Source organism: Piliocolobus tephrosceles, chromosome 16, assembly GCF_002776525.5.
Source record: "Piliocolobus tephrosceles isolate RC106 chromosome 16, ASM277652v3, whole genome shotgun sequence".
NCBI lineage: Eukaryota > Metazoa > Chordata > Mammalia > Primates > Cercopithecidae > Piliocolobus > Piliocolobus tephrosceles.
The window spans coordinates 70,511,551-70,527,069 of record NC_045449.1 but is presented as its reverse complement, the minus strand read 5'-3'; the positions used below and the strand labels follow the sequence as shown (position 1 = coordinate 70,527,069).

The window sequence follows — 15,519 nt, the reverse complement described above, 5'->3', positions numbered from 1 at the left end:
GGCTGGTCTCAAACTCCTAACCAAAGGTGATCCACCCACCTCAGCCTCCCAAAGTGTTGGGATTATATGCATGAGCTCCTGCACCTGGCCTATTATTATTTTCAAGACAGGGTCTCACTCTGTTGCCCAGCCTGGAGTGCAGTGGTATGATCATAGCTCACTGCAGCCTCAAACTGCTGGGCTGAAGTGATCCTTCTGTCTCAGCCTCCCCAGCAGCTGGGAGTATAGGTGTGCACCACCACACCCAGCTTTGCTATTTATTTAAATGTCATTCCCCAACACATATTGGGAGTGACATATGCTTCCCATTATTACATAGCAAAACATACTCCATAGCCAGAAAAAATATTTATATGACATACGGCCTAGTATTCTAAATCAACGCAGGATCTTCCAACACGAGCAGGAGGGAGAAGAAAACATTTACATTCTATAACATGATTATAAGAATTGAGATAGATGAAATGAAAAACAACATCTTTGAACAATTACAGTTGACAGAACAGCTTTCCCTTATTCCACTTGCTTTAAATAACTCATATCTGTAAACTTGAACACCAACTCTGGCTGATTTAACAGTCTTAATCCCTTGATTTTCCATACTGAACATCACCCAATATATAGTGAAGATCAAAGGCGACTTCTTCCACCAAGCTCTGTGTCCAGTTGTGTTTCTGAGGTCACACGTGTCCCCTCACGGACACCAGATCAGATACTTCGGTAGTCAGAGCCGCGGGCTACAAAGGCGGCAGCTTCCCATTCCACAGTGAAGAATGAAATTGTTCCAAAAAACCCAAATATCACCATGACCAGGAGTTGCCAGTGAAGGAGAAGGTAGTTGCTGTAGAAAAATGCCACGGCTGCGCAAATAGACTAAGAACAAACAAAACAAATCACAACGGGCACACCGGGGGCCAGAGTGAGCCACAATTAGCCCCTAGCCCCACTCCTATCCGGCCCCGAGGACACCTGGAACTGGCAGTGCTTTCTATTCTTTCTGCATCTAGTATGACTTCCTCAGTCACTGACTCACAAACATGCACCATAAATTCCTGCTACAATCCCTGGTATTTAAAATAGCATTTTGGCCAGGTGTGGTGGTTCATGCCACCCAACACTTTGGGAGGCCAAGGTGGGAGAAATGCTTGAGCCCGGAAGTTCAAGACCAGCCTGCACAACATGGCAAGACCCCATCTCTATAAAATAAAATAAAATGAAACAAAAACAGCATTTTGTGGAAAACTGGAGTAACAAGAATGTACAGAGTAAGAAATACACTTGTCTGTATTACGAATGAATAGAATTCTGGTATCTAAGGAAGGAAATCTCTGATCAGAGCCATAGAGACCAGAATGTAAAATCTGTTATACAAAAAAATCTTACTGCTCATTGCTTCCTAATTCTATTCAAAAATCCTTTTAAAGGATGTCCCCAACTTTTGTTTAAAAAACACAAGACAAAAGCAAAAAAAAGAAAAAAAAAAGAAGAAACAAAAAAATAAAATAAAATAAGAAACACAATCTAGCCGGGGCGGTGGCTCATGTTTATAATCCTAGGACTTTGCAGGGCCCAAGTGGGCAGATCACTTGAGGCCAGTAGTTTACGACAAGCCTGGCCAAAATGGCGAAACTTCATCTCTACTAAAAATATAAAAACTTAGCTGAACGTGGTAGTGCATGCCTGTAATCCTAGCTACTTGGGAGGCAGAGATTGCACTGAGCCAAGATCGTGCCACTGCACTCCAGTCTGGACTACAGAGTGAGACTGTCTTTTTTTTTGAGACAGAGTCTCGCTCTGTCGTCCAGCCTGAAGTGCAGTGGCTCGATCTCAGCTCACTGCAAGCTCCGCCCCCTGGGTTCACACCATTCTCCTGCCTCAGCCATCCAAGTAGCTGGGACTATAGGCATGTGCTACCATGCCCGGCTAATTTTTTTTGTATTTTTAGTAGAGATGGGGTTTCACCATATTAGCCAGGATGGTCTCAATCTTGTGACCTTGTGATCTGCTCGCCTTGGCCTCCCAAAGTGCTGGGATTACAGATGTGGGCCGTGGTGCTCGGCCGACTTTGTCTTAAAAAAAAAAAAAAAAACAAGCCACGTGCAGTGGCTCACGCATATAATCCCCAGCACTTTGGCAGGCCAAGGCAGGTGGATCACCTGAGGTCAGAAGTTCGAGACCAGCCTGACCAACATGGTGAAACCCTGCCTCTGCTAAAAAGAAAAAAAAAAACACAAAAATTAGCTAGGTGTGGTGGTGTGTGCCTGTAATCTCAGCTACTTGGGAGGCTAAGGCAGGAGAATTGCTTGAACCCAGAAGGCGGAGAATGCAGGTAGTCAAGATTGCGCTACTGCACTCCAGCCTGAGTGACAGAGAGAGACTCTATCAAAAAAAATAAAAGGAAATAAAAATTAAAACCACAATACAAATAACCAAGGAAAACAAGGTAATACACAAAGGAAAGAGCCCTACGTCAAACACAATCGCAATCTGAAGAGGTTACCTGAACAAACTTGAAGATGGCAAATGCTGGGGCGCTGTCTTCAGAATACAGAAAGCCCAAGATACTAAGCAGCTGGGTATTAAAGCAGCTGTCTCCAAGGCCCAACAGAAAACTGCAGAGAATGGCAACTTCTTTGCTGAAGAAAATAAAATCAATTTAGTGTGAGCAATATCTGCTAGAGCCATTTAAAATATACAAGCAACCCACCCACAAAAGCATTCTACCTGCAAGTTTTAAATCCTATGAAACAAAAATAAAGACAAAGCTGGCGCAGTGGCTCATGCCTGGAATCCCAGCACTTTGGGAGGCTGAGGTGGGCAAATCACTTGAGGACAGGAGTTTGAGACCAGCCTGGCCAACATGGCAAAACCCCACCTCTACTAAAAATACAAAAATTAGCCGGGCATAGTGGCGCGTGCCTGTAATGCCAACTACTCGGGAGGCTGAGGCAGGAGAATCACTTGAACCCCGGAGACGGAGGTTGCAGTGAGCGGAGATCGTGCCACCTCAGGAGGCTGAGGCACTAGAATTGCTTGAACCCCAGAGGCGGAGGTCGCAGTGAGTGGAGATCGCGCTACTTGCATTCTAGGCTTGCAGACAGAGTGGGACTCTGTCTCAAAAAATAATAATAATAAATAAATAAATAAATAAAGACTAGAATTTACAAGGTAAGAATTTGTGCTCAAATGCACACACCTTTACATTCTAACAAACTCTAGTCTCAACCATTTGTGAAGAAAACGCAGGTTGAGTATCCCTTATCAAGACCAGAAGTGTTTCAAATCTTCTTTTCAGATTTTGGAACACCTGCATTATACTGACCAGTTAGGTATGTTTAATCTGAAAATCTGTAATCTGAAACATTCTAATAAGCACTTCCCTTTGAGCATCATGTTGGCCCTCAAAAAGTTTCGGATTTTGCAGCATGTTGGATTTCAGATTTTCAGATGCGATATACTCAGTTTGTATAGTTTTGTAGGCTGGGCTTCCCTTGGATTTGTGGAGCTGGACATAAATGTCTGCATTTATAATGAACTTGAGAGTTGAGTGCGCTAAACCAATATCCTCAAACGTTATATAAACTGCTCTGGAAGGACTGAATGGCCTCCCCAGGTGCCAGGTTTTCCGTCGCTCCTCTTTGTTCTTCCTCCAGGCCCTAATATCTGGATATTTCACTGCTCAAGAAGCAGAGATAAAAAATTCAAATCAGATACTCATGTGCTCCTTCAAGGATCAAGAAAACGATTTAGTGGGGGAAAAGGTTAAAACCAACCATTACAAAAATAACTTAGGATTCTCTAAGGATTCCTATTTAAACTCAGTCTGATTCCAAGAACACTTGACAGATGACCTTAGAGAGATACCAGGCTCTCTGAAGAGGATTAACTGCTCCACTTTCAATACCTAGCCATCCCTTACCTCCCACCCGCCCTCAAGTGACTAGAGAAATGACAGCCACTATACCTGGATTTGATGTAAGCACTGCTGTCAGTTCCTTTAACAGGAGCAATTGGGGCATCTCCAGGCATGTTGAGAAATATTAGATAAAAAGCTATAAAGTGCACCAGGATGCCCAACAGCACAACTGGATTTCTACCAAAACGATTGTTCTTGCTCAGCAGGCCGAAGAGGCTTCCACCTACAAGTCAAGACGGCAGAAACGTCACTAACGTTGCTGAAACATTACACATCCAGGCCTGAGCTATCCACCAAGGAGCCAAGGAATAAACATTCTCATTTGTTAAATTTCTTCAAAAAATCCAACACCTCAGCACTTGCAGACAATGATAATGATGACCAAGCATCAACGATTAGAACAAGAAAGTAAGGTATCAAAATGACTTGCATTTCTATCCAGGAATATTCTTGTATTTCTTCTCTGTGAATTATTGTACCCCGCAAGCTATCCCCTTTGACCTGTACCTTATAACAGAAATAAAATAAGGACACAACTTGTCATTACGACCATGTTTTTGTTGTAATCATAGCTAAACAAGCCAAGGTATCACACTGAAAGGCAGTCATTATGGATTCTGAGAATGATGTGTGAGCTCCGAAGAGCAGTCGGAGAGGCGTAGGAAGACTCAGCAGCCAGAACAGCTAAGGATGTCTCAAGAGCTGACAGGAGAGTCCTCAACAGTGAGAAGGGAAGAACTGTGTAACTGAAAGAAAGAAGACTATGGGGCATGACCTTTACAATTTTTAAGTGATTTCTACCCCAGAAATCTATACCAGCAAACCTATATATCAAAAGTGAAGGATGGCTGGGTGCAGGGTCTCATGCCTGTAATCCCAGCATTTTGGGAGGCCAAGGTAGGAGAACTGCTTGAGGCCAAGAGTTCCAAACCAGCCTCAGCAACACAGCAAGACTCTTTCTTAAAAAAAATAAAGAAAACATTGTATATATATTTTAAAAAGTGGGCTGGGTGCGGTGGCTCACACCTGTAATCCCAGCAGTTTGGGAGGCCAAGGCGGGCAGATCACCTGAGGTCAGGAGTTCAAGACCAGCCTGGCCAAGATGGTGAAACCCTGTCTCTACTAAAAATATAAAACTTAGCTAGGTGTGGTGGCACATACCTGTAGTCCCACCTACTTAAGAGGTGGAGGCTGGAGAATCACTTGAACCCGGGGGGCAGAGGTTGCAGTGAACTGAGATCACGCCATTGCACTCCAGCATGGACGCCAGAGTGAGACTGTCTCAAAAAAATTAAAAAAAAAAAATTTTTAATGAAAAAAGTTGCTGGGCACAGTGGCTCATGCCTGTAATCCCAGCACTTTGGGAGGCCAAGGTGGGCGGATCATGAGGTCAAGAGATCGAGACCAGCCTGACCAACATGGTGAAACCCTGTGTCTACTAAAAATATAAAAATTAGCTGGCCGTGGTGGCACGTGCCTGTAGTCCCAGCTAATCAGGAGGCTGAGGCAGGAGAATCGCTTGAACCCAGGAGGCGGAAGTTGCAGTGAGCCAAGATTGCACCACTGCACTCCAGCCTGGCGACTGAGTGAGACTCCGTCTGGGGGAAAAAAAAAAATTTTTTTAAAGTGAAGGTGAGTAGCAAAAACAAAACAAAACAAAAAAAACCCTGCCTAGAAAATGGGCAAAAGATATGCACATACATGTCACCAAAGGAGATATAAAGAGGATAAATAAACACATGAAAAGATGTTCAACATCATTACCCATTAAAGAAAGTAAAACCACAATGAAACATGACTACACATCTATCACAACTGCTAACATCAAAAACAGTGGTAATACCAAATGCTGGCAAGGATTCAGAAAAACAGAATCACTCATACATTGCCGGTACAGCCACTCTGGAAAATATTTGGCAGTTCCTCTCAAGAGCAGGCAACAGAGGGAGAAAGAACCCAGGCAGAGCCCAGCAGCCTCCATGGATTGAAGAGACAGGGATGTGAATCTAGGGATATCAGCGTAACTAGAGTTCACAGACAACGGTATCAGAAAGGGGAGCGACACAGAAAAACAATTCCAGAGAGCTGCAGACAGTCCCCCTGAGTCTTCAGCTGAGGACTGATCAGCACATAAAGCGAGCAAATTAGCAGAAGCCTGGGAAAGAACCAGCCAAGAGGATTAGTGGTATTAGGGCCCCGCCCTCGGCTGGGTATAGTGTCTGGCCCACCAGCCACTTAAAAGCTTATGATTCACAGGAACTGGGTGGAGCACACAGAAGGGTCTTCCCTTAGAAGCAGGAAATAATTAGCCCTAGACTGAGTAATGCTGCAGTCTTGCCCAACAAATCTTAAAAGGTACACTGTTTTCAATTAAATGAACTACATCTAAGAACAAAGCTCAAAAATACTGACAGGAGGGCCAGGTGCAGTGGCTCATGCCTGTAATCCCAGCACTTTGGGAGGCCAAGGTGGGTAGATCAAGAGGTCAGGAGATCAAGACCAGCCTGGCCAACATGGTGAAACCCCATCTCTACCACAAATACAAAAATTAGCCCGGTGTGGTAGCGGGTGCCTGTAGTCCCAGCTACTTGGGAGGCTAAGGCAGGAGAATTGCTTGAACCCAGGAGGCAAAGGTTGCAGTGAGCCGAGACCGAGCCACTGTACTCTAGCCTGGGTGACAAAGCAAGACTCTGTCTTTAAAAAAAAAAAAAAGTAAATAAGGGAAAGTGTTAACAATAGGTGAATCCTGTTAAAGGATATTCAGATGTTCTTTGTACTATTCTTATTTTTGCAATTTCTTTTTTTGTTTTGGTTTTTTGACTTTTTTGAGACAAAGTCTTGCTCTGTCATCCAGGCTGGAGTGCAGTGGTGTGATCTGGGCTCACTGCAACCTCCCACTTCAGCCTCCCAAGTAGCTGGGACTACAGGCATACGCCACTACACCTGGCTAATTTTTGTCCTTTTTTTGTAGAGATGGGGTTTTGCCATGTTGCCCAGGTTGGTCTCAAACTCCTGAGCTGAAGCAATCTGCCCACCTCAGCTTCCCAAAGTGCTGGGATTACAGGCGTGAGCACTGTGCCTGGCCTATTTTTGCAATTTCTTATCAATTTGAAATTATTTTTTTCAAAAACGCAGGCAGCCTACAGAAAGGGAGTTTCTTCCCAGGTAGTCTACAGGCAGACACTAAACAAGCACTTACCAGACAGACTACCCTGCACCAACTCACCATGGCTAAGCTTCGTCCGCCATTTACATACCCTTAACTCCCAACATCAATCTCCGGCCCACAAGTCCCTCCTGAGCATCAGCCTGCATTTCCCACTGGACACTTCTCTACTTGGGTGCCTCTCTGGTGCTTAGAGGTGTTCAAAATCCCATTCAGCAGATCTCCCCAAACCCCATCTCCTACAGCATTTTCTCTGCCCAGGTTACTCTCATCAACCTGGTCATCATTCTAGACACCTCTCCTCACCCCACCATGCAACTGGTTACTAAATTCTGCTGAAACCATGTTCTCATCATTCATTCAACACATGTAACTCATTTATTGGATGCCCAGTAATATAGACCTTGTCCTGCTCCAGGTGTTGGCAATAAGGCAGGGACCAAAAAACAAAAACGAACAAACCCTCCAAAGTCCACTTGACCCACGGTGCTTACCACTGCCTGACATGCAAAGTCTTCTGTTTTTATTGTCTGTGTTCTTCCTGAGTAGAATATAAGCTCTACGTGGGCAGATGTTTTTGTCTGTTTTGTTGACATGACAGATTCCAATAAATCTTTGTTGAAGTTCCTCATATATAACACAATATTCAGTATACTGCAAGTGCTGAACAAATCTTTGTTGAATAAGAGTAACTAGTGGAGCATAATAAAAATATATATTTGGTCTTTGCTGCTAGTTCTTGGCACAGAAATCCTAAAAGGTCTGGAATTTCCTCAGTGACATGAGGGACATTAGTTATTCAGAAGGAGCCACTTTCAATCATACCGAAGTTTATGCTAAGGGGGCAACTCTTGGGGAGAGAGGGGTTGGCCTAGGATAGAGCTTCAGGATGGGGCTGGTTCCCAGAAAGACCAAGCCCTGAGGACTGGAACTTCTAAGCCCCTTTCACTCCTCCTTCAGGGAGGGAAGGCTGGAGATTACATCAATCACCAATGGCCAATGATTGTTTTTGTTGTTGTTGTTAGAGACAGGGTCTCCTTATGTTTTCCAGGCTGGTCTCGAACTCCTGGGCTCAAGCGATCCTCCCACCTCGGCCTCCCAAAGTGAATGAGCCACTGTACCCGGCCATGTGGCCAATGATTTAATCAATCATGCCTATGTAACAGGGTCTCCATAAATCTCCCTGAAAAGGGTTAGAGGAGCTTCTGGAGTGGTGAACCCAAAATCCATGGAGACAGAGGCTCCTGCACTTAGGGACCATTTCAGACCCCAGCCTTTGTACCTCCTCATCAGGCTGCTCATCTGTATCCTTTATAATAAACTCTAATAGTCAGGAGAGCATTTTCCTGAGTTCTGTGAGTTGCTCTAGGAAATTATCAAACCTGAAGGGGGAAGAGGGCAGTGGGAACCTCCAAATTTGTACCCAAGTCAGAGAGAGGTGCCTGAGAGGCCTATGGACCCACGACTGTCTGACTATCTGTCTGTCTGTCTATCTGTCTGTCTGTAGGACTGAACCCTTAAACCTGTGGAATCTGACACTAACTCTGAATAGTTAAGTGTTAGAACAGGACTGAGCTGTTGGACACCCAGTTGGTGTCAGGGAATCAGAGAATCAGAGTCAGGAATTCTAAGACATTCTAAATATTTTAAGAGGAAAAGTGGGGAGACACTGTATGTTTTCTAACACAGGGTTTCCATCTGTGAATTATTTTGCAAATGTTTCACAATTTAGTTACATTAGAATAGCAATAATAGGCCGGGAGTGGTGGCTCACGCCTGTAATCCCAGCACTTTGGGAGGCCGAGGAGGGCGGATCACGAGGTCAGGAGATCAAGACCATCCTGGCTAACACAGTGAAACCCCGTCTCTACTTAAAATACAAAAACAAAATTAGCCGGGCATGATGGCAGGCGCCTGTAGTCCCAGCTACTTGGGAGGCTGAGGCAGGAGAATGGCGTAAACCTGGGAGGCAGAGCTTGCAGTAAGCTGAGATTGCGCCACTGCAATCCAACTGTAGCCTAGGCGACAGAGTGAGACTCCATCTCAAAAAAAGAAGAATAGCAATAATAAAAAAATAAAAACATACACGTTTGGGTAAAAATAAGTAGAAAAAAACAGAAATTCAAGGACAAAGGTGAGGTACACTTAAAATTTCTATTTTACCCATAATAAACCGATATTTTTAATGCTAACGCTTTTTTTAAAAACCAACCTAAAATTTCTCCAATGCCGATGAAAATGCCAGAAAGTCCAATAAGGCTTTTCTCTTCTGCTCCAAATTTATTTATAGCACCAATACAGGTTCCATATACACCAGAGAAGAAAGTTAATTCCAGACCTTCAGTTAAAAAAAAAAAAAGATGTAATTTATACATTCACATTTTTGTTTATCTTCCCATCTAGTAGTATCTGACAAAAGAATACTTGAGTAGTAAAACACATGAAACAAAACTCATAGAGACTGAAATATTAATCCCCAAGCAGAGCACAATTTGATGTGATGTAACTGATGAAATGGAATTAGCTTCATGCTATGGACTAAATGTTTGTGTCCTCCGGAACTGTGAGAAATAAATGTCTGTTGTTTAAGCCACACAGTCTATGGAAATGTGTTATAGCAGCTAAAATTAAGATACCACAAGACGGCATCTGCCATATATTTCAGATAAAAGTATATAACTCAAATGAACAGATATCCTTATGTTAAAACCTATCACTCTCCATGCAGGCGGAGATGGGCAGAGGTGATAATTAACGTAACTTTGTAATAATGAAGACTAACGTGCTCATTAACCTTGTTAGTAGCTTTCCAAAGAAACAGGAACATTCCTATTTTTTTTGAGAGAGGGTCTCACTCTGTTTGCCTGGGCTGGAGTGCAGTGGCACTATCTCAGCTTACTGCCTCAGCCTCCCAAGTAGCTGGGATTACAGGTGTGCACCACCACACCAGGGTAATTTTTCTATTTTTAGGCATTTCACCGTGTTGGCCAGGCTGGTCTCGAACTCCTGACCCCAGGTGATCTGCCCACCTCAGCCTCCCAAAGTGCTGGGATTACAGACACGAGCCACTGTGCCCGGCCCCTGTTGGATTATATTCTCACTGTAATGGAAAGCCAATACATACTATACAATGTGTCTTAAAAGCACCATAATGTTTTAATTAAACCCTTTTTTCTAGGAAAAGAAAATTCCTAAGATTAAAAAATTAGAGTAAATCAGTAGGGGACCTTGATTCCCTAATGCTACAAAATCTTAACTGTTAAAGATGTTTAATGTTTATTCTATTTCACCTAAAAATATGTTGCACATAAAGGGAAAGATTAACTAGCAAATTACAGCATTTTTTAAAAGAAAACAAATTTCTTTATCATTTTTGACTTACGGGTACTCTATCTGTTATCATACAACATTAAGACATGCTTCTATTTCATTAGAAATTATTTTTATTTTATTTTATTTTTATTTTTTGAGACAGAGGTCTTACTCCCATGGCCCAGGCTGGAGTACAGTGGTGCTATCTCAGATCATGCAACCTTGACTTCCTGAGCTCAGGTGATCCTCTGATCTTAGCCTCCTGAGTGGCCGGGACTACAGGCATGCACCACCACACTTGGCTAATTTTTTGTATTTTTAGTAGATATGGGGTTTCGCCATGTTGCCCAGGCTGGTCTTGAACTCCTGGGCTCAAGCAATCTACCCACCTCAGCCTCCCAAAGTGGCATGAGCCACTACACCTGTCCAGAAATGATTTTAATCCATATAAAGTTACAGATTTCTTCATGTTATTTTCTGTAGTGCTCTGTGTTGCCCTAAAACCACTGGTCCCAATGAGCCATGTGTCCTGGTTTTTCTGAACCTTGTGCGGAATCCTTCCACACTGAATTTGGGCCAACCCTGTGATTTGCTGTCACCAACAGAATCCAGTAGAAGTGATGTTGGGCTAGACCGTAGCCTGAGCTTTAAGAAAGTCTGGTATTCTTTCCTGTTGCCTTTTTTGGAGCCATCAGTCCATTAACTCAGGTGTCGGGCTACCCTGCCAGGTCACAAGGTGATCTTATAGAGGGGGTCGTGTAGATGGAGAGCAGCTCTGAGACTACACAAAAAGAGAGATACTCAGCCTTTCATCTGACCACAGTGAAGGCGACATGTGAAGGAAACCAGCCACAGGAGACCCCAAGTGACACCATGAGAAGAACCATTCACTGAGTCCAGTCAATGCACAGAATTGTGAGAAACAATAAAGTGGCTATTGTTTCCAACCCCTTATTGTCATTATGAAGCAAGAGAAAACAAGAACAGTAATTCCATTACCTGTATAAGCAGTTGTGATACTAAGAAGGAGCATTTCCTTGGTGACACATAACTTAAAAGACTTTTCTGTAAAGAAAAAAATTTAAGAGTACTTAATTAGATTTTAGTTAATAAAACAAACATTCTAAAACCAACACACCCCTTGTCAATAATGCCAGTAAACGAACACTTTGGGATAGAAGTTTCAGATTAAAATGCTTAAGGCATGCACTAAATTTGCCCTATAAATAAAATGTTTATTTCAAGTGCTTAAATATATTCTACAGTTGCATTTCCTCAGCACATTTTCCAGCTCGTATAATAAAAACATGAAAAGGAGGAAAAAAAATAGAATCAAACAAGACAACAAAGTACTTCAAAAGGCATGATTAACTGTTAGGCTCTTGAGAGAGTCAACAATCAGCAAAGCACTGACTTCCCTAAAGAATTATCATGGAGCAGCTTTAAGACTGGACTCAAGATCAGAACCACAGGGCAGGTTTTTGGCCATACAGAAGCTGGGCACCACTTCCCAAGATTCTGACTCTGTAGCTCTGAGGACTGAAACTTGCGTTGTGCATATTTGTTTCTAGTCACTTTAGTGTTTGTTTTTACACTGTTTATTTAGTTGAAATCTGCAATGGATAATGCATTTCTAAAAACTCTGCATTTACCTGACTTTTTTGGAACCTATTCACATTTCATAATTTAAGGACCACTACTCTAGTACACAAAACTAACAGTGGATCCAGATTTTAATTGTGATTTATCTGCTGGCCACGAAACTTACCTAAGTCACAAACACTGTCCTAAATCTCTGCATATGTAAGAAAGGATACTTTTTTCTCTAATTTCACTGAACTATACTAAGAATAAATATAAGAAGACATTTTTTACCAATCACTTTCAAGTATTTCCAGGAAAAAAATACGCGACCAGTGCAAAGTTTAAAACAATACTTTTAACTTAAAAAACTGCACTAGCAAGGCATGTTCATTTTATTTTATTTATTTATTTAGGTTTTTTTTTTTTTTTTTTTTTTTTTTTTGAGACAGAGTCTCACTTTGTCACCCAGGCTGGAGTACAGTGGCGCGATCTTGGCTCATTGCACCCTCTGCCTCTAGGGTTAAAGCGATTCTCCTGCCTCAGCCTCCTGAGCAGCTGGGATTATAGGCGCACACCACCACGTCCAGCTAATTTTTTTGTACTTTTAGTAGAGACGGGGTTCTGCTATGTTGGCCAGGCTGGTCTCAAACTTCTGACCTCAGGTGATCCACCCACCTTGGCCTCCCAAAGTGCTAGGATCACAGGCGTGAGCCACCACTCCTGGCCACATGTTCATTTAAGAATAATCGGAAGACTTAGTTAACAAAAAGAAATTCTAAGAGATTATCTAGTATGATCCTATTATGACATATGCATGTCATTATATATTTGTACAAACCCATAAAACGTACCACACCAAGAGTGAATCCTAATGTAAACCATGGTCTTTAGGTGATAACGACATATCAGTATTGGCTCATTATAACAAATGTGCTCTGGTGGGGAACATTAATAACAGAAGGAAGTTACGTATGTGTGGTATAGGGGCTACACGGGAACTCTATACTTTCTGCTCAGTCTTGCTATGAATAGTAAAATGATCTAAAACATAAAGTCTATTAAAAAAAAACCATCAATCTATTTGCAGAAATAGATTGATCCTAAAATTCATGGCCAGACCTGGTGGCTCATGCCTGTAATCCCAACAATTTGGGAGGCTGACTTGGGAGAATTGCTTAGCTTGGGCAACATGGCGAAACCGTGTCTCTACAAAAAACTACAAAAATTAGCCAGGCATGGTGGTGCACGCCTATAGTTCCAGCTACTTAGGCGGCTGAGATGGGAGGATCGCTTGAGCCTTGGAGGTTGAGGCTGCAGTGAGCTCTGATCACGCCACTGTACTCCACTCTGGGCGGTAGAGCAAGACTCTGTCTCAAAAAAAAAAAAAAAAAAAACAGGAAATTCAAAGGACCCATAACAGCCAAAATAATCTTGACAAATAACAAAGTTGGAAGATTCACACTTTCCGATTTCAAAACATACAGTAATCAACACAGCATGGTACTGGCATAAGGATCTATCTATCTATCTAGAGATAAACGTTTATATTTACAGTCAATTGATTTTTGACAAGAGAGACCAAAAAACAGACTTTTCAGCAAATGGTGCAACTACAACAGGATATTGACATGCAAAAGAATAAAGCTGGAGTCCTATCTCAAACCATATGTAAAAATTAACTGAAAATGAATCACAGACCCAAATGGAAGAGCTAAAACTAAAAAAACTCTTAGAAGAAAATATAGGAGTAAATTTTCAGGACCTGGGGTGAAGCAAAATCTTAGGACATCAAAAAGCACACACAACAAGAGAAAAACTAAACAAACTGACTACATCAAAATTAAAAACTTTATCAAAGCCACAGTAAGATATCCCCTCACACCTCTTGGGATGGCTATTATCAAAAAGACAAAAGATAACAAGTGTTGGTGAGGACGTGGAGGAAAAAGAACCCTTGTCTGTTATTGGTGAGAATGTAAATTGGTACAGTGAATATGGAAAACAATATGGAAGGTCCTGAAAAAACTAAAAACATGTTATGATCCAGCAATTCCACTTCTGGGCATATATCCAAAGGAAATGAAAGCAGTATCTCAAAGTGATAGCTGCACTCCCATGTTCATTACAGCACTATTATATGTGTGTGTGTGTGTGTGTGTGTATTAATTATGTAGCAAAGACATAGAAACAACTAAGTGTCCTTAAACAGATGAATAAAGAAAATGTGGTATATACAATGGTATATTATTCAGCCTTATAAAAGGAAATCCTGCCATTTAGGGCAACATGGATGAACCTGGAGAGCATTACACTAAGTGAAATAAACCAGACACAGAAAGACAAATACTGCATGATCTTACTTATATGTGGAATATTAAAAAGTTGAACTCATAGAAGCAGAGAGTAGCATAGTGGTTGCGGAGGGGCTGGAGGGTGGGGGAAATAGGGAGATGTTGGTTAAAGAGTACAAAGTTTCCTTTAGGCAGGATGAGTGAGTTCTGAGGATCTAATGTACAACTTGGTGTTGACAGTTAATAACACTCTATTGTACACTTGAAATTTGATTGGAAAGTAGATCTTAAATATTCTCATTACACATGCAAAAAAAAAAAAGATAACTATGTGAGGTGATGGATATGTTAATGAACTTGAGTGTGACCATCATGTCACAATGTAGACATATATCCAAGCATGTGGCCAGGTGCTAGGGCTCACGCCTGTAATCCCAGTACTTCAGAAGGCAGACGAATTACCTGAGGCCCAGAGTTCAAGACTAGCCCAGCCAGCATGGTGAAACCCCATTTCTATTAAAAATACAAAAAAATTAGCTGGGCATGGTGGTGTACCCCTGTAATTCCAGCTACTCGGGAGGCTGAGGTACCAGAATCGCTTGAACCCAGAAGGTGGAGGTTGCAGTGAGCTAAGATCGTGCCACTGCACTCCAGCCTGGGTGACAGAGCAAGATTCTGTCTCAAAAAAACAAAAACAAAAACATGTTGTACATCATAAATATATACAATTTCTGTCAGTTACACCTCGATAAAGTTGGGGGAACTTTTTTTTAAGTTTTGTGCTTCAAAAGATTCCATCAAGAAAATGAAAAGTCAATCTACAGAAAGGCAGAAAACATTTGTCTTCCTAGAGCACTTGCTTACACAAAATGGGAGAAAATATTTGTAAATCATATATATAGAACTTTTTTTTTTTTTTTTTGAGACGGAGTCTCGATCTATCGCCCAGGCTGGAGTGCAGTGGCCGGATCTCAGCTCACTGCAAGCTCCGCCTCCCGGGTTTATGCCATTCTCCTGCCTCAGCCTCCCGAGTAGCTGGGACTACAGGTGCCCGCCACCTCGCCCGGCTAGGTTTTGCATTTTTTTTAGTAGAGACGGGGTTTCACCGTGTTAGCCAGGATGGTCTCAATCTCCTGACCTCGTGATCCACCCGTCTTGGCCTCCCAAAGTGCTGGGATTACAGGCTTGAGCCACCGCGCCTGGCCAGAACTTTGGGAGGCCAAGACGGGTGGATCACGAGGTCAGGAGAT

General features: G+C 42.3%; 1 protein-coding gene across 9 annotated transcripts in view; it reads right to left on the bottom strand.

The window, feature by feature from the left end:
- Window positions 1-243: 243 nt before the first annotated feature.
- Window positions 244-15,519, bottom strand: part of MFSD11 (major facilitator superfamily domain containing 11) — a 39,894-nt gene continuing 24,618 nt past the window's right edge. For 4 of the 9 annotated variants that reach the window (XM_023211711.2, XM_023211712.1, XM_023211708.2 and 1 more), the window contains exons 10-15: window positions 11,394-11,459; window positions 9,295-9,420; window positions 7,577-7,774; window positions 3,965-4,139; window positions 2,501-2,636; window positions 337-873 (exon numbers count right to left, since the gene is read on the bottom strand). In XM_023211711.2, the coding sequence (XP_023067479.1) occupies window positions 709-873; window positions 2,501-2,636; window positions 3,965-4,139; window positions 7,577-7,774; window positions 9,295-9,420; window positions 11,394-11,459 (866 nt within the window). In that variant the 3' untranslated portion in view covers window positions 337-708. Of the gene's footprint in view, window positions 874-2,500; window positions 2,637-2,954; window positions 3,676-3,964; window positions 4,140-7,576; window positions 7,775-9,294; window positions 9,421-11,393; window positions 11,460-15,519 lie in introns of those variants that run through there. The other 5 variants (XM_023211714.1, XM_023211715.1, XM_023211717.1 and 2 more) reach the window with 3 other exon arrangements.